This window comes from Rhinoderma darwinii, chromosome 8, assembly GCF_050947455.1.
Source record: "Rhinoderma darwinii isolate aRhiDar2 chromosome 8, aRhiDar2.hap1, whole genome shotgun sequence".
Taxonomy (NCBI): domain Eukaryota; kingdom Metazoa; phylum Chordata; class Amphibia; order Anura; family Rhinodermatidae; genus Rhinoderma; species Rhinoderma darwinii.
The window spans coordinates 35641123-35668458 of NC_134694.1; the positions used below are offsets into that span (position 1 = coordinate 35641123).

The 27336-nt window shown below is 42.5% G+C and overlaps 1 protein-coding gene across 1 annotated transcript in view; it reads right to left on the minus strand.

Moving 5' to 3' along the window:
* The window catches only part of MID2 (midline 2), a 393352-nt gene that overhangs the window by 48366 nt on the left and 317650 nt on the right, over positions 1-27336 (minus strand). The window contains exon 8 of the mRNA XM_075835586.1: positions 84-245. Within this exon, the coding sequence (XP_075691701.1) occupies positions 84-245 (162 nt within the window). The remainder of the gene's footprint in view (positions 1-83; positions 246-27336) is intronic.

Sequence of the window (27336 nt, forward strand, 5' to 3'; positions counted from 1 at the left end):
GTCATACACTGGGGTCTGGAGGAAGCAGGCCAGGAGGACACCATAAGACAAGCTTTACCAAACAATGTACAAAATATACTCACTGTTAGTCTTGAGCCTTGCCGGATCACTGTGTCTGCTCCCAGCCTGGTTAATTGCTTTGACCAAAAATATGTAACGCGTTCCACTCTGAAGTCCATGCACAGTGTAATGGTTCTGCTTGATATTGGGCACAATCATCCAGCTATCCATGGAACTATATAGACCTAAAAGGCAAGGTAAAATTAATCAAGATGTAAATATAGCTGAAAATAACATGGGATATTTTAAGCAATTTTAGATTACAGAATCAGAGCAGAATTTTCTAATGTATAGGTTCTATCGATATCTCTGGGTTCCCCTTATGATCGTTCTAGAAAACCTCACTTCTTAACTCCTTGCATCATGATATACAGTAGGTTTTGGAGTGCAAATACTCACATAGAAGACCCAAGAATGTATAGGTTTGGATGCTCAAACATAATTGTGGAAATCTTTACTGATCATTTTAACCTTAAGTCTCCAAACCCTTTCAACTTGCTGCACACTAGAGTGTACATAAATGCTACTGCTGTGCTGTGCCTTATGTCACCAGGGCATCATAATGACTGGGCAGAAGTATTTTGCAGGAGAAGCCAGCAGACAAATGGGATGTGAGCAGCATTTTAACCGGTTCCTCAAGGAATTAACAAGAGTCAGATTCAGTTCCTAATTTTTAAGCGTGTGTATACACTTATACAAAACAATATGTACAGCTCCAACATATTCGGCAATTTGAAAATAAATTAACTTAGAATTGGATCCACTTCCACTGATAGCTCTGCAAAATGTTCTACACCTTTAGTAAAGTTAATTCCATTTTAAGTTTCAGAAATTTGGGCAGATTAATTTTGTTATACACTACCATTCAAAAGTTTAGGGTCACTTAGAAATTTCCATATTTTTGAAAGAAAAGCACAGTTTTTTTCAATGAAGATAACATTAAATTAATCAGAAATACACTCTATACATTGTTAATGTGGTAAATGACTATTCTAGCGGCAAACGTTTGGTTTTTAATGCAATATCTACATAGGTGTATAGAGGCCCATTTCCAGCAACCATCACTCCGGTGTTCTAATTGTACATTGTGTTCGCTAACTGTGTTAGAAAGCTAATGGATGATTAAAAAACCCTTGAAAACCCTTGTGCAATTATGTTAGCACCGCTGTAAACAGTTTAGCTGTTTAGAGGAACTATAAAACTGACCTTCCTTTGAGCTAGTTGAGAATCTGGAGCATTACATTTGTGGGTTCGATTAAACTCTCCAAATGGCTCGAAAAAGAGAGCTTTCATGTGAAACTCGACAGTCTATTCTTGTTCTTAGAAATGAAGGCTATTCCATGCGAGAAATTGCCAAGAAACGGAAGATTTCCTACAACAGTGTGTACTACTCCCTTCAGAGGACAGCACAAACAGGCTCTAACCAGAGTAGAAAGAGAAGTGGGAGGCCCCGCTGCACAACTGAGCATCAAGACAAGTACATTAGAGTCTCTAGTTTGAGAAATAGACGCATCACAGGTCCTCAACTGGCAGCTTCATTAAATAGTACCCGCAAAATGCCAGTGTCAACGTCTACAGTGAAGAGGCGACTCTGGGATGCTGGCCTTCAGGGCAAAGAAAAAGCCATATCTGAGACTGGCTAATAAAAGGAAAATATTAATATGGGCAAAAGCACACAGACATTGGACAGAGGAAGATTGGAAAAAAGGGTTATGGACAGACAAATCGAAGTTTGAGGTGTTTGGATCACACAAAAGAACATTTGTGAGACGCAGAACAACTGAAGAGATGCTGGAAGAGTGCCTGACGCCATCTGTCAAGCATGGTGGAGGTAATGTGATGGTCTGGGGTTGCTTTGGTGCTGGTAAAGTGGGAGATTTGTACAAGGTAAAAGGGATTTTGAATAAGCAAGGCTATCACTCCATTTTGCAATGCCATGCCATACCGTGTGGAAGCGCTTGATTGGAGCCAATTTCATCCTACAACAGGACAATGACCCAAAGCACACCTCCAAATTATGCAAGAACTATTTAGGGAAGAAGCAGGCAGCTGGTATTCTATCTGTAATGGAGTGGCCAGCGCAGTCACCAGATCTCAACCCCATAGAGCTGTTGTGGGAGCAGCTTGACCGTATGGTACGCAAGAAGTGCCCATCAAGCCAATCCAACTTGTGGGAGGGGCTTCTGGAAGCATGGGGTGAAATTTCTCCCGATTACCTCAGCAAATTAACAGCTAGAATGCCAAAGGTCTGCAATGCTGTAATTGCTGCAAATGGAGCATTCTTTGACGAAAGCAAAGTTTGAAGGAGAAAATTATTATTTCAAATAAAAATCATTATTTCTAACCTTGTCAATGTCTTGACTATATTTTCTAGTCATTTTGCAACTCATTTGATAAATATAAGTGTGAGTTTTCATAGAAAACACAAAATTGTCTGGGTGACCCCAAACTTTTGAACGGTAGTGTATATTTGTATAGTGTTGAACTCAATGGGATCTATATAAATCTGTAAGTAGTCAGCTATACCAAGTATTGGCAACAGACAGGGGAAAGCAGTACAGTGTGGGGTCCAATAATAGTCAAATGTCCCACCTTTATGGTAGGTATGTCGCAGTTGGTATAGCACTGGAGAAATCCTGGAGTTGGGTGTGAGAGGATGTAATGAGAGAAGATAATAACTATACATATATGGCCCAGTGTGTGGAAGACCTGACTAGAGTAGATACTCTGTTGGATCTGGTCATTTCTAATAATGCAGAGCTTGTTGGCAATGTCACAATGTTCGTGAAAACCTTGGTAACAGTGATCACAATATAGTTACATTTTACATTTACTGCAAAAAAAAAAAAACACAGGGTGAGAGGGCAAAAACACTTCATTTTAAGAAGGCCAATTAGCCCAGGATGAGGGCTGCAATTCAGGATATAGACTGGAAGAACTAATGTCAAATAAAGGTACAAATGGGAAATCTTAAAATCGACTTCGTATAATTATAGTGCAAAATTTATTCTTATAGGTAACAAGTATAAACGACTAAAATTAAACCCCACACGGCTTATACCTTCTGTAAACAGGGCAATATATGACAAAAAAAGGGCATTTGAAAAATTCAAATCTGAGGGTACAGCTCTAGACGTTGTAAATTACAAAGAGCTTAATAAAATCTGTAGAAAAAAGTAATAAAATCAGCAAAAATACAAAATAAAAAACAAATCGCTAATGACATTTAAATGAATAGCAACATTTGTTATAAATATATTAATACCAAAAATAAAAAAATCTGATAATATTGGCCCTCTTAAAGATGCTCATGGGATTATAATTGTAGAGGACAAAGGCAGAGCTGAGATATTAGACACATACTTTTCCTCAGTGTTTACTGATACGTTCCCAGTGCCAGATATACAGGGGGACAGTAATAAAGGTTCCCCACCCAATATTACCTGCTTAACATGGGAGAAAGTACAGCTGCGTCTGTGCAAATTAAATATTGATAAAGCCCTTGGCCCAGAGGGCATTTATCCAAAGGTATTAGGGGAATTAAGCTACTCTTTTGTAACAGGATCAGTGCCACAGTATTGGAGGACGGCTGATGTTATACCAACTTTTAAGAGTGGTAAGAAGGAGGAACTGAGTAACTACTGTCCAATAAGTTTGACATCTGTGGTGTGTAAAATATTTGAGGGTATTCTAAGAGATGAACTGCAACAGTATATAGCGGAGAATAGTCTAATAACTGATAACCAGCATGGATTCATGAAAAACAGGTCGTGCCTAACTAACATGCTCAGGTTCTATCTGGATGTTGGTCATGCGGCTGATGTGATATATTTGGATTTTGCAAAAGCATTTGATACTATTCCACACAACAGTCTTGTTCTAAAGCAGGGGTCTCAAACACGTGGGTGACTGGCCGCATGCTGTCCCTGAGGCTGTCCTCTGCGGCCTGTGGGGCACCGTAGCTCCTTCGGGAGAAGAGAGAGTAGGCCAAAGGAGGAGCGTTCGAGTGCTAGAAGTGGCTCTGCTCCGGGACTCCTGCTCTGGGGAAGCCCCTGACATCACTGCCCATATATGGACAGTGATGTCAAAAGCATAGCAGGAGTCCAAGGCAGAGCACTAGAAACAGCTCTGCACTGACTCCGACTCTGGGAAAGTCTGACATCACTGTCCATATATGGACCGTGATGTCAGAAGCATAGCAGGTGTCCCAGGCAGAGTGCTACAAGCTACTCTGCTCCGGGACTCCGGCTCTGGGAAATCCCCTGACATCACTGTTCATATATGGTCAGTGATGTCAGGAGCAGAGCTGGAGTCCCAGGCAGAGTGGACTCCGGTTCTGGGGTTGGCCCTGACATCACTGTCCATATATTGACAGTGCTGTTAGGGGCTTCCCCAGAGTTCCGGAGCAGAGCCTATACTAGTGCTCTGTTCTGGGACTCCGGCTCTGGTTTTCCCCCGGACATCACATTCCGGTCCAGGAGGATCCCCTGACGTCACTGTGTATGGACAGTGACGTCAAGCGCTCCTCCAGTGGAGGAATCCCCGGACAAAGCTTCGGCAATGCTCTGGCTGGGGATTCCACTCCTAGAGGGAGCCCCAATGAAGCGATCTACTGGGGGGTGGCACTATCTACTGTGTTATTATCTACAGAGGGCACTGTGGCATTATATAGGGGGGTGTGGCATTATCTACAGAGGGCACAGTGGCATTATCTACGGGTGGGTGTGTGGCAGTAACTACAGTGGGCAAGGTGGCATTATCTACGGGTGGGTGTCTGGCAGTATCTACCGAGGGCCCTGTGGAAGTATCTACAGAGGGCAATGTGGCACTATCTACAGAGGGCAATGTGGCACTATCTACAGAGGGCACTGTGGCATTATTTAGAGGGGGTGTGGCATTATCCCTAGAGGGCACTGTGGCATTATCTACAGATGGCACTGTGGCATTATCTACTGAGGGCATTGTGGCATTATCTACTGAGGGCACTGTGGAATTATCTACTGAGAGCACTGTGGCATTATCTATGTATGGGTGGCAGTATCTACAGAGGGCACTGTAGCATTATCTACAGAGGGCACTGTGGCATTATATACGGGTGGGTGCTTGGCAGTATCTACAGAGGGCAAAGTGGAAGTATCTACAGAGCGCACTGTGGCATTATCTACAGACGGCACTGTGGCATTATCGAAAAAGGGGCTGACAAATCTTGACATTCTTGTGTCTGCCAAACGCTGCCAACTGAGCCGCCAGACTGCATTTAGTGACACTTAAACTGGAAAACTGGATTGTTTTAATAAGCACATGGAGTAAACTCGCAGATTTAATGAAAGTTTAAACCGAATGGGATTATATAGTAATGTAGTTTTGTTATAGTAATGTAGCATTATTATAGTAGTTCAAATAACTAACAGATTAACAAATAATTTCGTATTGTATCAAATTTGAAAGTAATGCGGCCCGTCAACTTTACACTTTTTCAATGTATGGGCCATTTACCCCGCTGATTTCGAGACCCCTGTTCTAAAGCTACAGAGACAGGCACTGGTGCACCATGTATGCACGTGGGTAAAGAATTGGTTAAGGGACAGAAAACAAATCGTTAAAAATAGTACTTACTCAAAATGGGCTCAAGTCACCAGTGGGGTACCAATACGATCAGTGTTAGGCCCAATTCTTTTTAATCTCTTTATTAATGACCTTGTGGATGTGATTAATAGCAAGGTGTCAGTTTTTGCTGACCATACAATACTTTGTAGGACACTTAAAATTTAGCTTGACTATAAAATATTACATAAAGATCTAGATAAGCTGGCAGCATGGGCAAAAACATGGCAGATTAAATTTAATGTTGATAAATGTAAATTAAGGCACCTAGGATGTAATAATAGTATTAATGCAAATACATTAAATGGAATAAAACTGGGGATAACGGAACAAGAGAAGGATCTGGGTATTCTGGTTACAAATAAGCTAAGCAGCACTCAATGACAAGCAGTAGCTGCAAAAACAAATAGGATTTTAGGGTGTAAAAAGAGAGATAAAAACCTGTGATTCAAATGTAATATTACCCCTCTATAAATCCCTTGTAAGGCCTCATCTTTAATATGGAATTCAGTTTTGGGCTCCACATTGTAAAAGGATATAGAAGAACTGGAGAGGGTTCAAAGGCGGGCGGCTAGATTATTAAATGGGATGGGAGGTGTCACTTCCAATGAAAGACTAAAGAAATTGGGCTTGTTCAGCTTGGAAAAAATATGCCTTAGAGGTGATCTTATTAATATGTATAAGTATATGTGTGGTCAATACAAAGAACTAGGACATAATCCGTTCTTTCCAAGGACTCTACAAAGGTCGACATTCATTGTGGGTAGAAAGAAGACGTTTCAGACATCAATATAGGAAAGGGTTCTTTACAGTTAGAGTAGTCAGCATTTAAAAAAAGACTAAATGATTATTTACTGACAAATGGCATTGACGGTTATAATTAATCTAGCAATTGATTGAACTTGATGGACCTGTCTTTTTTTCAACCCACGTAATTATGTAACTAAGAAAGGCAGGTGGCGAAATATAACAAAACAAATCCCAAAAAATTGTTCAAGTATATAAAAGCAAAAAAGCCAAGGTCTGAACATGTAGGACCCCTAAATAGTGGTAATAGGGAGTTGGTCACAGGGGATCAAGTGAAGACAGAGCTACTCAATGGGATCTAAAGCTCTGTATATACAACAGAAGGAAGAGCAACAGATGTAGCCGGTGACAGTGCTGTTAATACATCAATTAATATACTGAATTGGCTGAATGTAGAACTGGTCCAAGCTAAGTTAAATAAAATAAATGTGAACAAGGCTGCGGTACCAGATGGGTTACACCCAAGAGTTCTTAAAGAACTTGGTTCAGTTATTTCTGTCCCCTTCTTCATAATATACAAAGATTCTCTAGTCACTGTCACGATCTGTGGGTATGTGGACCCACTAGGCCGCAATGCCGTAGCGGGGTTGCAGCTGGCCAAGCAACAGTGTACCATGTCTATACAAAGTCCAAGCACAAGTGTACCTGTAATAGTTCAGACAGTAGCAGCGGCTTGGGCACAGATGGTACGTTGACGGCAGGTGATGCAAAATGTGGCAATTGGTACTAGGCGTGGCAGATGACACCAGACGTGTTGTAAGACAGCAGGCGTAGCAGATGGCACAACACGACTCCAACCCTAGAGATGGCACAGGAACAAACACAGCACGGGATACAGGACACAGCTAGCAGGGAACAATATACGACTAAGGAACCATTTGCAAGACTAACAGAGGAATACAAACAAGGCTCAAGCAAGGAGTGAAAGGACAGGGCCCTTTTTATAGTCCAGGGTGATCTCGGAGTAATTGATTAATTCTTAACGTGTGTGCGCTGCCCCTTTAAGGCCAGGAATGAGCTCACACGAGTATCCTAGAGGGCACTGCAGGAGTCCGGGGAGGAAGACATCGGTAGGATGAAAGGGGTCTGCGGTCTGCGACCATGGCCGTAACAGTGACTGGTATAGTGCCAAAGGACTGGCGCAGGGCAAATGCGGTGCCTATTTTCAAAAAAGGCTCTAGGTCTGCCCGGGTAGTTATAGACCAGTAAGCTTAACATCCATTGTTAAGCTTGCTAAGATTTTTAGGGGCTATTAAGGGACTATATACAGGAGTATGTGACAAAAAAATTGTATTCTAAGTGACAGTCAGCATGGATTTACTAAGGATAGAAGAGGTGAGTCGAAGCCTAGACAGAGGGGCCTCTGGATATAGTGTTTTTGGACATTGCAAAGGCATTTGACACTGTCCCTCATGCCGAAAGGGTAAATTAAGAACTGTAGGTTTAGAAATAATAGTTTGTTATTGGTTTGAAAATTGTCTCAAGGACCATATCAAGAGAGTTGTGGTCAATAAATCTTACTCTGAATGGTCACCCGGGGGTTCAGTGATGGGACTACCATTATTCAACTTATTTATTAATGATATAGAGGATGAGATTAATAGAACTTTTTCTATTTTTGCAGATAACACCAAGCAATGTAGTATTGTGTAGTCTATGGAAGATGTTCATAAATTTCAAGACAATTTGGACACCCTGAGTGTTGGGGCATCCACTTGGCAAATGAGATTTAATGTGGATAAATGTAAAGTTATGCACCTGGGTACCAACAATCTGCAGGCATCATATGTCCTAGAGGGAACTAAACTGGGGAGTCACTTGTTGAGAAGGATCTGAGTGTACTTGTAGATCAAAGACTAAATAACAGCATGCAATGTCAATCTGCTGCTTCTAAGGCAAGCAAGATATTGTTGTGTTTTAAAAGAGGCATGGACTCGTGGGATAGGGATATAATATTACCACTTTACAGAGCATTAGTGCGGCCTCATCTAGAATATGCAGTTCAGTTCTGGGCTCCAGTTCACAGAAAGCATGCCCTGGAGTTGCAAAAAATACAAAGAAGAGCAACTAAACTAATAGGGGTCATGGAGAATCTAAGATATGAGGAAAGATTAAAAGAATTAAACCTATTTAGCCTTGAAAAGAGAAGACTAAGGGGGGACATGATTAACTTATATAAATATATGACTGGCCCATATAAGAAATATAGTGAAAACTATTCCATGTAAAACCCCCTCAAAAGACAAGGGAGCACTCCCACTGTCTGGAGAAAAAAAGGTTCAATCTCCAGAGGCGAGAAGCTGGTCACAGCAGGGACAGTAGATGGCTTTAAAAAAAGGCTTAGATAATTTCCTAGAACGACAAAATAATTTGCTCCTATGTCAATGTGTAGAATTCTTGTTTGAATGTTGATCTAGTCGGATTAAATCTTCCTCGGGATCAATGGGGGTAAAAAAAAAGTTCTATAATTTGTCCCATCCCTTTCCTTTCTCCCATCCCTTGGTTGAACGTAATGGATATATGTCTTTTTTCCGACTGTACTAACTATGTAACTATGTTTTAGGTGATTGGCCAAATAAAGATTTTAAATGGGTAGATGGAGATGGGAGCTAAAATATATAGAGGTGCAGCATGGTAAAGAGCTGTGTAGACTGGTAAAAAAGTTTTGAATAGTTTTAGTAGTGATAATAACCAGTGTAAAGCGTATATAGAGGACGAGACGTGCGCGTCGCAAATCCCAGAAAAAGGGGACAAATGCCAAGAGCAATATTGCTGACTGATCGCCTGTGATGGAGATACTACCGCTACCCACTGATGAAAATGCACTCCAGATTATCAACCTGTCCTCATATGTAATGAGGAGAGGTTGGTCTTGCATAAAGGACTTACTTTTTCTAAAAATTTATCTTCTTGACAGATTTACTCTCACTAGACTTGTCTTTTTTTGCAGGAGATTGACACTTCGTTTAATTCACTCTTAGCCTTTACTGATTGATAACATCCCGGTAGATGAGCAACAGGTGTTTAGAGACTTTTTGGATCTTATGGATGGAGAATGAATGGACTGCCGAAACAAATCGCTTTTCAAACAAGGTACGGTCTACTACTTCCTTGCCATTCTCCCTTTTTCCTGCCATACACATTTTTTTCAATGTCATGATTGAGGAGTTTAAGCAACTGCCCATAAACCATCTGAGTGGTCAGAATCTAACAGAGGGAGAATGGAACACTTTAATTTCTTTATGTAACAACACAGAGTTCCTTATTAGGGAAGCTGATAAAGGCGGTAATGTGGTTCTTTGGCCACTGGATATGTACACGAAGGAAGCATCTCGCCAATTTGGGGATAATCGTTACTATTCTAAATTACCATCTGACCCTCCAGCAGTTTTCCAAATGAAGTTGCACCATCTCTTTGGTTCGGCTCAAAGATATGGGATTATTAATAAACATAAAAGGGAATATATTATGGTTCGATCACCTATCACCACCTTTTACATGTTTTCGAAAGTCCGTAAGGATAATGACAACCCGCTAGGGAGACCTATAGTAGCTGCCATTGAGAGCTTATGTGAGAGAGCCTGTATTTATATTGACTTTTTCTTACAGCCCATTTTCTCTCAGCTTCCGTCATTCCTATGGAACTCAACTCATCTTATACAATAGCTTGTGGGAATTCATTTTCAGAAGGTATTTTACTGGTGACATGCGATGTTGAATCGCTCTATTCGAACATCTCACACCACCATGGAATATCGGCTGTCAGTAATTTTCTGGACTTAGAACGTAAAGATGATTGGATACATGATTCTTTTATTATTGACTTATTGGAATTTGCTTTGAAACTGTAATTACAAGGTAGGGAGACAGACAGGTGAGCCCTAATCTACCCGCCACTCAGTCCCTGCCTACTTGCAACGACCCATCCTAAGCGACAGGGTACAACTGGGCGACGGTCCCTACGCTCAGTAAGTGCAAGACAGACAAAACAGACGGGTACACAGAAGCTAGGGAAACGGGGCAGCTGCCCACGGAGACACCGTGAGCAACAAGAGTGGTGAACGAGTCGAGTAAAACCAGGAGTGAGCGAGGTACAAAACGCTGAGCAGGAGAGTGGTCAGAAAGCCAAGGTCAATAACAAGCAGAGGATCAGTAGTACAAGCAGCAGCAGCAGCAAGCCAGGAAACAAGCATAGAAGAATCACAGGCAAAAGAGGAACAGGAAAGGCAGGTATAAATAGACAGTGGGCGGGAACTAGCTCCGTCCGACCAGGCTGTGATAGGCTCTCCCACTCCTAAGCCTGCTATCCTAAGTGGTGGAAGATGGAGTCAGTCTCACAGACGTAGGAGCAGGTGCAGACTGATTGCCCACAGGCGTCGACACAGAACCTACGTCTGGCAAATCCTTTACAGAAACACAATTATTTTATTTTGATCGGACGTTCTATCGACATTCTATCGAAGTTCTATCGACAAGTCTCGGGTACTGCGATGGGGGCACGTCGTGCCCCTTCCTACGCCAATCTGTTCTTGGGTTGGTGGGAGAGGGAGCACATGTACCCTTTGCAAGACTTACAAAAACATGTGGTTAAATGGTATGGTTTTATTGACAATGTAGTCTTCCTCTCGTCAGGAAATAGGGATAGCTGTACTGAATTTATGGCCTCTCTCAATCAGAATTTATTTATTATACGTCTTACGCACTGTATTTCAGATACCATGATTTATTTTATGGATCTACGTCCTTGGATTATGAATAATCAGCTTGTCACATTTGTATTTCACTAATCTGCTGAATAAGTTTAGGAGGTAAAATACAATTGGGGCTCGTTCACCTGTTTTTATTTTTGTATGTGTATATACAGTATATTTGATGCTAATGTGCATACTTTATTCACCCCTGACGAAGCTGCACTAGGAGGCAGCGATACGCTTGGGGCGGTTTGATTCCTTACCACAGATTGCCAGGTTCATGTATCATTTTCTATATTTGTCATGATTGCTTGTTGTTATGGCCTGTGCCATTTTCTTGTATTTGTAGATTGTTTCTACATACTGTTTGTGACGACAAGCATTTAGTGAGATATGTTTTTTACATAGTTGTCTGTCCCCTTGACATACATGTTCTTGCAGGCGCACTGGATGTGATTTGGAATCACCTTTGTACCTGATCATTTCTGGATTTTGTTTCACAAACCAGTCCAACTCTGTATTTAACAATCCAGTATGTATTTTCTGAATTGGAACTTAGTCGTTGTTATTGACCCTAACGTTATATCATATCTTATTTCAGATTTTTCTGACTATGGTTTCTCCTGTATTATATTACAGATTATTGGTCTGTCTGGGTTTTAAAAGCTTTTAATGATTTTTGTATCGAATATAATAAAGATTGGTTGATTTAAAAAATTATCATATTGGGTGTGCGCCATTTGCTCATGTGCTTCCTTCTTTCTTCTCATAACAGAGCGTAGAGGCATAACCGAGAGACATATCAACCTGGTTGCTGCTTTCATGAAGGATTAGAACTGAGCTATTGAGCGATTGAGATATACTGGTAGAGATCTGACAGGTCCTGAGTAGATCACTGATGCCTTATAGCTGGCAAGTATATGAGGGACTGAGCTGCTTTTTGGTTCAACACTACAGAGAATACAGTGAGTGGTTTTTTTTTGTGAGGAGCAAGTACCGAGTCCTTGATTTAAATGGGTAAGGTTACCATCTTTTACCATTGAATTATGCACTGACACTTTAACCTAATCCCTTCCCCTTTCTCTGTCCTATGGTGCCCATTGCCAGGGATCTGTGGATTAGGAAAGGGGAAGCAACCTTCATCCATATACACTCATTTAAACAAGTACTTTTATTGATTGTATCTATACTCGCAACTCGGTACCTTGTAACTTTTTGCTCCATTGTTTCTCACTGGAGTCATGTCCTTATGTAATTTTTAAACATTGTTTGTCATATATGTTTAATAAAAGATTTATATTTTTATTTATTTGGCTATGAGCTCTGCTTGTTCTTCTGTTTATAGAGAATACAGTGAGTAGTGTTGACTAATGTACAGCATGCTGGGGCTTCAGGAGGATGGTGAGGATGTAATGATCTGCAAAGCTGCCGCTGATGTTTCTGCCGTGGCCCGCCAGAATCTGACCCCTTCAAGGTGTACTTTTTACTGGGGGCCCTGTGGCTGTTATTGGGTTATTGGGGGACTGTTATTTCTATTTATGTTATTTAGCTGAAAGGTAATATGAATTAGCTTTGCCATAAAAAAAACTTAGCTTCCTGTGACTATATTTGTAAAAAAAAAACAACCAAACTTGAATAACACTTCAGGAGAAGGAAATGGCACCAAAATTTGTGTTTTTCGTTTTTAGTGAGTTACTCCTTAAGAGAAGGATGTGAAAACTGCTGCTGCCTTATGAACCATAACATGCCTGATTCTGAAGGAATATGAGGTATAAATCAATTGTGAATCCCAAGGCTAATCCAAAGCGCAGGCCTAATCCCATGTGCTGTGTTTACTGTCAATTTTCAGAACAAAATCCCTCCATATGAAACAGTGGAATTTACTGTAATATTGTGTTCAATATTGCAGAGGTTTGCAAATTAGAGTCAGCTTAATTCACAATATGAAGCATTTAATGTATTACTCTTCTATCATAACTAATTTTCAATTAATCTGTACTTCATTTACCAGAATCTTTAAATTGCAGATTCTACATGGAGTGCAAATAAGGCCTTATTCACATGGCTGTGTTCGGTCCGTGATATACAGACCGCACGTCGGCTGCTTTTCACGGACCGAAAACAGTTCAGGGAGCCAGTCTCCTAGCGTCATATTTACGTATGTATGATGACGCTACTGAACTGAACATCTTTTCAGTACGGGACTCCTAGCGTCATACATAACTATTATGCTAACAGCCCGGCTCACTGAACTGTGTTCGGTCCGGGAAATGCGTCCTACATGCGGTCCGTATATCACGGACCGAACACGGTCGTGTGAATAAGGCCTAAAGTTCAATTTGATGTGTAACGGTATGTGCACACAGGGTTGATTTTCTGCAATGGATTTCATTGTGGAAAATCCGCAGCGTATTACAGTAGCAGCAAAATAGATAAGATTTGGACAAATCGAAGCCACACACTGTGGAAAAAATCAGCTGAGAAACGATTCATAAATTAACCTGCGGCACAGATATTTAATCTGCGTCTTGTCAATTTATGCTGCGGAATCGTTGCACTTTGTTGCAGTTTTTCCCCATTTAGCTTACTGGGGAGCTAAAATCTGCAACAAATAGCAAATGTTGCTATTTTTGTGGCGGAAAAGCTACGATTCCGCTGCAAAAATTTCATATCTGAAAAGAAACACAAAAATGTTTTCTTGTTTAAATATAATAAAATCTATACTTCCTTCCCCAGAATTCTCACAGTGACAGGTCCTTGTTCCCTGTGCCGCCTGGTCTCCTGGGATGACGTTTTATCCCATGTGACTGCTATAGCCAATCAGAGGCTGTCACAAGGGCTGTAGCCAGGGCCGCCATCAGGAATTTCAGGGCCCCATACAGTCAAATTGTCTGAGCCCCCCCTCCCGTGGCACCGCCCATTAACGGTTCCCTGTCCAGCACCATATCACACTCTCTGTGTGATGCATAACTAATTACACGCTAAATGCGCGTCAAAACATATTTTAAAAAGCGCTTCACAAGAAACGCTGGTGTACTTGACACGTCTACATGTCTTTTTTTAGTACGGTGTGAACATGCCCTAATGGAAATATTTTGACCTCATTGACCTCTAATTTCTTTTGGTGCAGGGGAGAAGACAGAAGACTGCTGTAGTTGAGCATAATTTTTTTTATTTTTCATATTACTAACTTTATTTTTTTTATTTTGCCGGTCCATTTGGACTACGTCATAGATTCGGTGGATTACTTAGATGATCTACGTTTTTCAACTGAGTGGGAGAAAGCAGTAATACTGTGAATCCCTGCTACAAGCATAACAGCGATTCACAGTAGAAGAAGCCATACATTTCTTATGAATGGAGAGTTCAATGTGATCGCGTACCCAGCGATCACATTGAAACTATGTCACTCACTAGTAACCCCGGTCACATAGCTAATGCAGGGACACTGTCACTTTATGAGTCCCTGCATTCGCTTTTTCTGGTGCATGGGACCTCCATCATATTCCAGAATTATTAATAACTATTAATATTTCTGGCGCATCACTAGGTCCCATGCGCCACAATAGAAACTACAGTTCATTGATGTCTAGTTTCTATTGCGGCGCAGGGGAGAAGACAGAAGACTGCTGTAGGTGAGTATAAAAAAAAATATTTTTCATATTACTAACTTTATTTTTTTTGTTTTGCAGTTTCCACTGGACTGTTTAGACTACATCATAGATTCGCTGGACTACTGCGATGATCTTTTTTTTTTTTTTTATTTAAATCAAATGTTTAATGAGGGTTGTGTGGAGTCTTTAATTAAAAGTCGCAACACTTCACAGTTTCTTGCAAGTTTTAGATCCCCATTTAATTCAATGGGGGAAACCTGCAAGAAAATAGCGGCGATTGTGCAAACACATTTGACATGCTGCTGCTTAAAAAGCCACACTGCAGGTCGATTTGTGTGCGGAATCTCAGCAAATCACCTACGCAGGGTGTGGATGAGATTTCTTGAAATTAGTATTATGTGGCGGATTTTCCGCAACTAAATATGTTGCAAAAAACCTGCAATATTTACGCCATGTGTGCACTAGCCCTTATTCAGCACCTTCAGACACATTACTTACTGTGTTAGAAGAGCTGCCGGCTCCCACTCCAGTCATTGTCGTGGCTCCCAGCGATTATCTATTCTAGGCCTTCGGCTCTGGCACAAAGGTCCAGGCTCCAGAAAATGGCAGTGAGCTCAGAGAACGCCTGCCGCTGCGTTACAAATTGGGACTTGACTTCTCCTCTCTTCATGAAGCTACGCGCTATTATGCTGATGTGGAAGAGGAGGAGGTCAGTAAAAGAGGGGGCGGGTGAAGGAGTGGGTGGGATGCTCTGCAGATAGAAGAAGTTTATAAGTGGTGGGGCATCGGCCGGGCCCCCATGACAGGGTCCGGACGAGGCGCAGGGATACTGCACGCTCCCCGCCACTCATAAGCTTCTGCTATCTGCAGAGCCCAGAGGCGGAGAGATCGATGTAAGCGGCGGTGGCAGCGGCTGGTGGGCCCCCTCCTCCTAATTTAATTTGGTCTGGGCCCCTGACAGCAGAACCCCTAGTACTGCCCTGATGGCGGCCATGGCTTCAGCGGTCACATGGACTACAGCATCATCACAGGAGGTTTTCGCTGCATGGAGACCGGAGGGACACGGCGCTATGAAAATGTAGTGAACGTAAGTATTGATTTTTTTTTCTACTTTGTTTTCCGCAGCGACGATTCCGGACGAAAATCTGCACCACTATTTGGTTCGGTCTTTTGGCCGGAATGCCCTACTGGTTCTAGGTTGGATAATGTGTTGCGTCGTTTTTCGTATATCCGACCCCTGTGCACATATCCTAAATGTTTACGCCTATACTTAAAAACAAATCAGAGATGCACAAACCAGAAAATAAAAAATGAGGAATAGAATACAATGACTCCACACAGCATGTACATATGTCAATATGAATTATGCATATTATGCTGGCCCCATATAACCAGACATCCTGGATAATGCTTTTAAACATGATAAAATTAGAGAAGATCCAAAAACAAAACTAGGACATAAAGCCATGCCCTTTAGATTGCTATATTAATTAATTTCTGCCAGCTCTGTGCTAGGTAGAAACTGGCCAAAAATGTCACGTGAATGCCTAGCAACAAGCAATACTATCAGTGGGTGACACTGCTCGATCTCCGTGATCCTGTGGAGATGGAGAAGTACCATATAGTATACAGTAGATGTGCATATTAAAGGGTTGTCTTACAAATCAACTTGTAAGGACATGAGTCAATGCACTAATACAATAGTTACATTTTTTTTTAATTTGCACCTTTAAAATACTTTGCTGCGCCAAGTCATTACATTTACTTACATCTTATAGCGCCTCTACTGTAGCTGCTCATCCACTTTCAGCATGTCCACCTTCTTTGCTGGTGAGCCGTTTATCCGATGCTTTTTCTCCATTTGTGAGAGAAGCTGAGTATGCCAATGCGCATGCTCGGCTTTATTGACTAGGTAATCTGCTTACCAGCACCAAAGGTGCTGAAAGAGGATGAGCAGCTACACCAGGGCCGCTGTAAGGGTCAGTTCACACACAGTTTTTCAGAAAACGGATCAAATTGCCACCCAGTCACAGTAGCATGCTCTTTCTTCAAGGAGATTCCGCCTCTGACCTTCCAGTGAAATCAATGGGAGGCCAAAAAAACGCCGCAAAATATGCGAAAAAAATAAATGCTGGCAAATCAAAATTTGCCTTAACAGACTTGAAGGCATTTTTAGGCAGATTTTTTCTGCCTGCAAAAAAACTCAGTGTGAATTAGGCCTAAGAAGAAAATAAGTTGAATAAGGGCTTGTTCACATTTTTGCTAGAGGCTACGTCGAGAGCCTCCATCGCAGATTCAGTTGTTTTTTCCAGACAAAAAAGTGGAGCATGCAGCTCTATTTTGTCCAACAAAAAGACGGACACCATGAAAGAAACCCGATGGAACAAATCAAAGTCAATGTGTTTTGTGGTGCGCCATTTGTGTCCGTCATGCGACAAATCCAGTGCTTCCAATTCCCATGATGGGGCAAAACAATGAAAAACCATAACGCATTTGTGAACACAGCCTAAGGCTTTGTTCACATCTGTGTCGGGGCTCCGTTCATGGGTTCCATCGGAGCTTTCCGTCAGGGGAACCCATGAACGGAAACCATAGGTTTTCATCTGCATCACCATTGATTTCAATGGTGAAGGATCCGTTGCAAATGGTTTCTGTTTGTCCCCATTGTGTAAGGGTTCCATTGTTTTGACGGAATCAATACTGTAGTCGATTTATTCCGTCAAAACAACAGAAACCCTTACACAACGGTGACAAACAGAATCCCCAGCCCAGCCATAAAATGCGCAAGTCATGGCGGAAGTTTCTTACCCACTTTATATTATACATCTGATTTCTCACGTCACATATTTTATACTGTTCACATCTTTCAGAATATATATTTCTTTCTAAAAATTATATACAAATAAAGCATGGAGCCACTTTGACTACTATTTAAGAGAAAAATAGCTGCCTTTTAAAAAAAAGGAGTTAATCTGTAGCTGCTTCCATGAAGCGCACTGTCAGCAGACTACATTCTGTGGATAGGATCTGTAAGATTGCCCTTCACCACATTGCAATAGCACATCTGAAAGGCGCATCCTCAGGATACAAGTGTCGTAAGTAAACCTGAACTGTACTGATCGCTTGTAAATGGAGGAGTTCTGATACTGATAATACAATATATTAGAGCAGAGGTCCCCATCCTTTTCTATCTCGCGAGCCACTTTCAAATACAATAGATGGTGTTGAGCTACACTGGATAGTAAATGAAGGGTATAAAAAGGGGTAGAGGATTCTTCATAGGGAAAACATTGCCATTTCCGTATTTAGTCACTCAGGAAAAGAGATCTTGTAGAGGGGTGATCACCTTTTTGTGTTCCACTGAGCCTGTGACAAATTTTTGAGCTCTTTGAGCAATTTTATTAGAAGTTTGCAGCTGTTTACTCCGAACTATGGTTGAAATCAAGTATAGGAGGACAAGTAGAAACAATGGACTATCTCATTGGGCGCTGCTCCAATTAGTCTTTAAAAGAATGCAACCTTTGTAGAAAATTCCTTTTTAATTTAATTTCAGTGGTACAATTTTGAGTTTGTATCGGCCTCGTCATCAGGCACTTACATTTTATTTTCATCTAGTGCTTCTAGTTAACAGTAGTTTCTGCAACTGCAAACAACAAGGGGACCACATGCAGGGGGTCCAAGAGCCACATGTGGTTTCTAAGCCACTGGGTGAGAACACTGTATTATAAATTTGCTAATAATGCAGATCCCTAATGTAATAGTAGTTTTGACACTAATTTATGGAAAAGCACATTTGAGGAACACTAAACAGAAAATCCACAAAAAAAGAATTATCTCAGCTATTCCTCCCATAATCTCCACCTCCCTTTTGATCCTATTTTGTCTCATATTGCAATTAAAACTGAGAAATATATGAAGAAATCTTCTCTGTGTGTCCAAGGAGATCATCCATTTCCTGCTTCTGGCTGTAGGACAACTGGCTGCAGCAGGTGCTTCCCCCTCTACCCTGTCTGCAGTAAGACACTCAGATAGTTAAGCCCAGCACCCTTTGCTAAGCCCCACCCCTGCATTTTCTACAGGATCTTACAAGGCAGTCTGATTCAGGAACATGAAGAAAATCTGGAAAACAGAGTGAGCAAGTTTATCTTCTGTTTACCTCTATCATTCATTTCTTGGTTTAGTATTCCTTTAACTGGTATACTTCCTCTATTCATGTAAAAAAAATATAATAATATATAGTAGACAGGAAGAAATAAAAAGTACAAAACAAAATAGGAAAACAGTTTCTGGGATCTCCCAATGTAGTGTCCGAAAGCTTGCAAAACTAATGACGTGTATTAGGGTGCATTCAGACGCAGCAGATTTTATTGTAGAAATTTCTGACACTGAAAAATCAGTTCCATTCATCAGAATGGTACTTACAGAAATCCATGTGACTGCACCCTAAATCTATATTTGCATTATGATCACTAGGTTAATTTTACCAGTGAGAGATAGATTATATAAAAAAGAAAAAAAAGAAAATCACATAGTCAAAATTATATATATTTATTTGCATTGTGCACAGAGAAATAAGTATTTGATCCCCTACCAACCCTTAAGAGTTCAGCCTCCTCCAGACCAGTTACACGCTCCAAATCAACTTGGTGCCTGCATTAAAGACAGCTGTCTTAAATGGTCACCTGTATAAAAGACTCCTGTCCACAGACTCAATTAATCAGTCTGACTCTAACCTCCACAACATGGGCAAGACCAAAGAGCTTTCTAAGGATGTCAGGAACAAGATCATAGACCTGCACAAGGCTGGAATGGGCTACAAAACCATAAGTAAGACGCTGGGTGAGAAGGAGACAACTGTTGGTGCAATAGTAAGAAAATGGAAGACATACAAAATGACTGTCAATCGACATCGATCTGGGGCTCCATGCAAAATCTCACCTCGTGGGGTATCCTTGATCCTGAGGAAGGTGAGAGCTCAGCCGAAAACTACACGGGGGGAACTTGTTAATGATCTCAAGGCAGCTGGGACCACAGTCACCAAGAAAACCATTGGTAACACATTACACCGTAATGGATTAAAATCCTGCAGTGCCCTCAAGGTCCCCCTGCTCAAGAAGGCACATGTACAGGCCCGTCTGAAGTTTGCAAATGAACATCTGGATGATTCTGAGAGTGATTGGGAGAAGGTGCTGTGGTCAGATGAGACTAAAATTGAGCTCTTTGGCATTAACTCAACTCGCCGTGTTTGGAGGAAGGGAAATGCTGCCTATGACCCAAGAACGCCGTCCCCACTGTCAAGCATGGAGGTGGAAACATTATGTTTTGGGAGTGTTTCTCTGCTAAGGGCGCAGGACTACTTCACCGCATCAATGGGAGAATGGATGGAGCCATGTACCGTCAAATCCTGAGTGACAACCTTCTTCCCTCCACCAGGACATTAAAAATGGCTCGTGGCTGGGTCTTCCAGCATGACAATGACCCGAAACATACAGCCAAGGCAACAAAGGAGTGGCTCAAAAAGCACATTAAGGTCATGGAGTGGCCTAGCCAGTCTCCAGACCTTAACCCCATCGAAAACTGATGGAGGGAGCTGAATATCCGAGTTGCCAAGCGACAGCCTCGAAATCTTAATGATTTACAGATGATCTGCAAAGAGGAGTGGGCCAAAATCCATCTAACATGTGTGCAAACCTCATCATCAACTACAAAAAACATCTGACTGCTGTGCTTGCCAACAAGAGTTTTGCCACCAAGTATTAAGTCTTGTTTGCCAAAGGGATCAAATACTTATTTCTCTGTGCACAATGCAAATAAATATATATAATTTTGACAATGTGATTTTCAGTTTTTTTTTTTAATATAATCTATCTCTCACTGGTAAAATTAACCTAGCCTAAAAATTCTAGACTGTTCATGTCTTTGACAGTGGGCAAACTTACAAAATCAGCAATGGATCAAATACTTATTTCCTTCACTGTATGTATGTATGTATATATATATATATATATATATATATATATATATATATATATATACACATACACACACACACACATACAATAGCTCTCACTTCACCAGCCCTGAGGTTCTTAATATTTTCACCAGTGCCACCCTTTTTATTTTATTGCCTCATATTATCTTCCGTTGTTGTTTTCCTATTTATATGTAATCTGTATTCTTTATGTCCAGGGTATTAAAGAAGACATGTTTGGATAACCACACTGTATTAATATTTTCCTAGCTAACACATTTACTGATGTAGCACTCATGCAAAGCAAAATCAGTTCTAATTAAGATTTATGTTATGATATTATGTGCATTACAACAAGCGCCTGGGATTCTAAGAGATGTGATTATTCTTCCTTGTAGTGGGATATTTTACCAGCCAATACTTCTAACAGCGCTGTCTAATGAAGCACACTGTACTGATGACAGTGACAGATTTAAAGAGTCCGTTCTGTCTAGTCGAGCAGTTTCATTAGTTACAGTAAAAAGGCCATACTAATACAAGATGAAGTGTCATGGGGACAATGTCTGATTAGAAGAGTAGACGGTTTTCATGAATAAGACCAATGTACCTTATGATACCAATAAGAATAATAAACTCTTTTTATATAATAAATTAGGAGTCAATTTGAGAAATTCAGGACAAAAAGAAATTCACATTAATCTATTGGTTCCCTTGCAAAAGTGTGCTAATAATTGCCTTATGTCCACCCACAGCTTATCTGCCAGTCCTGTCACCAAAACCCATAGATTGGATTGCCTTAAGCCCTGTTCACACAGAAAATTTTGGCGCTCATTTTGACGTGAAAACCGCATTGGAATCATCTCCAAAAAAGCCTCCCATTGATTTCAAGCGAAATTCTCTTTATTCCCGCGGTTCCGTCTCTGACCTCCCATCAACATCAAGGGGAGGCAGAGAAAGCATTTTTGCTGCGTTTTTTGCCAGCAGCGCTCAATGGCCGCGACCAAAAAACGCACTGAAAACGTGGCAAGAAAGTGCAGGCAGGTCAAAATCTGCTTCAAAATTCCTTCAGCTTTTTTCTGCCTGCAAAATACTCCGTTTGAACAGGGCCTTAAAGTAAAATCCAATGTACCTGAAGAAGGTTACTAAGAAAAAAAAAAATTTCTGTTTCTAAAGATTCAGGACTGTAGTAAATTATGTCATAGACGTGACTCCTTTCTGCTCTGCTGAATGGTGGAAAGGAAGGCTGCAATCACATACAGTATGTTAAAATCCAAAACTTGGAATCAGCTCATTCAACCATGTTCTCCCACTGGTGCTGCAACACTGGGAAGCTTTGCGGGGAAATGAAGAAATAATTCCTTGCCAGCACTCTTGCATTGTTAAAATTTGGTCTCTGTATTTTTCACCTGTAATTTAACCCGTTAGTGACCGCCCCATAGTGTTTTTCCGGTGGCCACTAACAGGCTTTATTCCAATGCAGTAGCCTATTTACGGCGCTGCATCAGAATAAATAAATAGAGCAGGGAGCCGTTAAATCTCCTTGCTCTCAGCTACCAGAGGTAGCTGAGGGCTGGGAGCATCTCTGCACGAACGGGCGAGATCGATATCAGTATCGATATCGCTCGTTTAAACCTTCAGATGCGGCGCTCAATAGCGAGCACCGCATCTGAATGGTTTTGGAGAGAGGGAGCTCCCTCTCTTACCCCACCAGCACCCTGCGCGTGATCGCAGGGTGTCGGTGTCTTTTATGGCTGCTGGGGGGCCTAACAAAGGCACCCAGGCAGTGGCGTAACTACCGCTATACCACCCGCCGGCACGCCCCCCCCCCGCCCAATGGCCGGAGGCTCCGCTAGCAGTTGCTACAGCGCGACGCCACTGACGGGGTTGTTCCTACAAAAGACATGCACCCTCTATCCACAGGATAGGGGATACATGTGTGATCGCTGGGAAGCCCAGCGATAAGGAGAACAGGGGACTGTTCATTTTTATTGAACTGCGCAGACGCCGGAAGTCCGATGTTTGTCAAGGAGAACTTCTGGAGACTTTCGGTCCTCCGTTCTCCTTATCGCTGCCAGCGATCACACATGTATCCCCTATCCTGTGGGGTCTGTATGGCATTATCTACAGGGGGACTATGTATGGCGTTATCTACAGGGGGGTCTGTATGGCATTATCTACAGGGGGGTGTGTATGGCGTTATCTACAGGGGGGTCTGTATGGCGTTATCTACAGGGGGGTCTGTCTGCCATTATTTACAGGGGGGACTCTGTATGGCGTTAGCTACAGGGGGGACTCTGTATGGCGTTATCTACAGGGGGGACTCTGTATGGCATTATCTACAGGGGGGTCTGTATGGCGTTATCTACAGGGGGGATTTGGGGCTGTAAGACGTTATCTACAGGGGGGGCTGTATGGGGTTATCTACAGGGGGGGCTGTATGGGGTTATCTACAGGGGGGTCTGTATGGCGTTATCTACAGGGGGGTCTGTCTGGCATTATCTACAGGGGGGACTCTGTATGGCGTTATCTACAGGGGGGACTCTGTATGGCGTTATCTACAGGGGGGACTCTGTATGGCATTATCTATGGGGGGCTGTATGGCGTTATCTACAGGGGCTGTGTATGGTGCTATCTATAGGGGGGCGCTGTGTGGTGGAATCTATAGGGAGGCACTATCTACAAGGGGGGGTTGTGTGATACCCAGCGGAGGGGGGACCCCAGTCAAAGTTTGCTATGGGGCCCAGTCTTTCCTAGTTACGCCCCTATCCCCTACATAATCTGATCGGCGCTGTAATGTAGATAAAAACAGTGATTTTTATTTTGAAAACGATCATTTTTTAGCAAGTTATGAACAATTTTAGATTTATGCTAATTCGTTTCTTAATGCCCAACTGGGCATTTTTTAACTTTTGACCAAGTGGGCGTTGTAAAGAGAAGTGTATGACGCTGACCAATCAGCGTCACACACTTCTCTTCATTCCAGCCCAGCTTCTTTCACTGCACTTCACTCGCGACATCACGCTTTGATGTGAGTAAGTCCCACAGAAACTACCGAAGTTTCGGAAGTGTGAATAGACGTCGCGTCCTGGCAGGACACTTCAGTAAAGTTAAGTATAGGACATGCAGTGAGTTTTACGCATGGACACACGCTGCGTGAAAACTCCTGAATGTCTGGATGGCCCCATTGAAATCAATGGGTCCGTGTGCTGCGCGTGATTTCCCTGCGCAGCACACGGACGCTATTCACGTTCGTCTGAATGAGCCCTAAAGACTTATAAAATGGACTATCCCACTCGCAAAGAAACAACATGATTGTTAAATGTGGTAACAATCTGGCACGTTGTCACGACTGTGGGATATGTGGACCCACTTGGCCGCTCCGCCATAGCGGAGTAGCAGCTGGCCAAACAAGGGTACCTGGATAGAAGACTTGGCAGACACTTTGCTTGTTAGACACTTGGCTTGGCAGAGACTTGTCTTGGCAGACACTTGACTTGACACGGACAATTGACACAGATTGTAGTCCTCTGGACCCTCGGGCCAGCATGGTCCCCGGGCACAGATACTGAACTCGACTCAGGTGCTAGATTTCGCACTGGAACTAAACACAATTACGGGATACAGGGTATGGGAAAATAGGATACAGGATACAGCTAAGGAACCATTTGCAGAACAAACATGGGAAGACACAACAAAGCTCAGGCAAGGTGGAAGTGGGCAGAGTCCTTTTTAAAGTCCAGGGTGAGTTGGGATTGGGCAGGGACAATTTTACTGGTGTGCACGCTGGCTCTTTAAGACCAAGAACGAGCGCATATACCCTCAGGGAAGCAGTGGAGAGATGCAGTCGCATGTGCCGGCGTGTCCAGGGAGGGACACGCCGGCAAGCTCTTAATGTCCTGCGGCCGCGACTGCCGATAAGTGGGGAATGCCGGTGATCAGTGACCGCGGGCATTACAGTACCCCACCTTACGCCCACTCTTCTTAGGTCCAGAGCATAGGAGGAACTTTTTGATAAGAGCTGTGGCATCCACGTTCCCTTTGGGCTCCTAAGACCTTTTCTCATGGCCAAACCCTTTTCAGTCCATCAGGTAGAAGGTCTTTCCCTCCTACCCTCTTGTAGTCCAGGATCTCCTTTACGTCAAAGATGTCAGAAACACATCTGGGAGTAACTGCAGAACCAGGGTATTTGCTGTAATGGTTCTGGGCCCCAGGCTTTAGGAGGGACACATGGAACGAGTTGGGAATTTTGAGAGTAGGAAGCAGCCGAAGCATATAGAACACAGGGTTAAATTGTTGAAAAACCTCAAAGGGACCGAGGAACATGGGAGCGAATTTGTGGGAAGGGATTTTTAGGGTATGTTCACACGCACTAATTAAGGACGTAATTCGGGCGTTTTTGCCCGAATTACGTCCGAAAATAGCGCCGAAAATAGTGTTGACAAACATCTGCCCATTGAAAGCAAATGACGGCGCGTAAATAGACGCCCGCATCAAAGAAGTGACCTGTCACTTCTTTGGCCGTAATTGGAGCCGTTTTTCATTGACTCCAATGAATAGCAGCGCCAATTACGTCTGTAATGGACGCGGCCTTCAAGCGCCTGCACATGCCGTTACGGCTGAAATTACGGGGATGTTTTCAGGCGGAAACATCCCCGTAATTTCAGCCGTTACGGACGCTGTCGTGTGAACATACCCTTAGACAAATGTTTTTTCAAGACAGCCAGACCTTGACTCCTGGGGAAAACTGAGGAGGAACTTTTCTTTTCCTATCGGCATATCTTTTAATGGGATTAACTGCCTGAAGAATCGCGGACTTGCTTTGCTGCCGAATGTGAAGAAAACTCCTGAAGGAAGAATAAGATGCAGGCACTTGGGACATAGCTGGCACAAGAAGAGGAACTAGTGGAGGCTGACTGTATACAATGAAGAACGGAGAAGAAGCAGTAGACTCACTAGTATGGTTATTGTATGAGAATTCGGCCCAAGGCACGAGCCGTACCCAATTCACGAAGATAATTTTCTAATATTTGGTTGATCCTTCCACTTGACTGTGGGTGATAAGCAGAATAAAAAATCTAAAAGTCTACATAGGGCTCGCCAGAACTTAGACGTGAACTGTACACCCTGGTGAGACACAATATGAAGGAGTAGTCCGTGCAGACGAAAGATGTGCTGAATGAACAAACTTGCCAGTCGAGGTTCTGAGGGAATGCCAGTTAAAGGAATGAAATATGCCATCTTGGAAAAACGGTCTACCACGACCCAAGCAGTAGTACATCCAGAAGAAGAAGGAAGATCAGTGATAATGTCCATGGCAATGTGTTGCCAGGGAGCATCAGGCACTGGTAGAGGTCGGAGCAGACCAGCAAGTTTGAAATGAGAATATTTGTTTAGGGCAAAGTTTTCACAGGAGGAAATATAGTCCAAGACATCTTTAGGTAGCGTGGGCCACCAATAATGATGAGCAATAAAGTACCGAGTCTTACGAACACCAAAAAGCCCAGCCAGTTTGGAACAATGCCCCAGACGGATAATCCTTTTCCAGTCAGTAGGACGGACAAAAATCTTTCCAGGGGGAATGTCCCTGATCTGTAGAGGGTTCACAGCAACAATCCTAGAAGGATCAATAATGTGTTGAAGTCGTCCATCTCGAATCAGCCTTAATGTTTTTGTCCGCAGGGCAGAAATTAAGACGAAATCGAAATCTGGCTAAGAGTAACGACCATCTGGCTTGACGAGGATTCAGTCGCTGTGCAGACTGCAAAAATGTAAGATTTTTGTGATCTGTGAAGATGATGGTGGGATGAGCAGCCCCCTCAGGGCAGGTGCTTCCACTCTTCCAAGGCCAACTTGACAGAGAGTAATTATCGTCCCCCAATAGTGTAGTTGCGCTCAGCAGGAGAGAACAGTTTAGTGAAAAATTCCACATGATGCTGCTGTACCCTTGGAATTCTTTTGAAACAGGAGTGCTCAAGCACCAATGGAAGAGGCATCAACCTCCAAGGAAAATTGTCGAGTCACATCAGGATGATGAAAAACAGGGGCAGAACTAAAGGTGCTCTTGAGGTGGGAGAATGCCGACTCTGCCACAGGGGTCCAGTCCTTAGCATTAACTCCCTTCTTGGTAAGAACTGAGATGGGAGAAGTAAGGGACGAGAAATATGGGATGAACTGATGATGAGAATTAGCGAATCCAAGAAATCTCTGTATAGCTCTGGGACCTTGAGGACGTGGCCACTCCAAGACGGACTTCACTTCTTCCGGATTCATTTGAAGTTTGAAGACCACGATCAGAGATAATATAGCCCAGGAAGGGCAAGGATTTATTTTCAAATACGAACTTCTTGAGTTTCGCATATAAGCTGTTCCACCTTAACCGCAACAAGGCTTGGCGTACATGCTTCCGATGTGTCGTCAGATCAGGTGAGTAGATCAAGATGTCATTCAGATACACCACCACACAGACATCCAGAGGATCACGGAAGATGTAGTTTACAAATTCTTGAAACACTGCTGGAGCATTACACAGTCCAAACGGCATTATGAGATACTCGTAGTCACCGTCTCGGGTTTTAAATGCGGTTTTCCA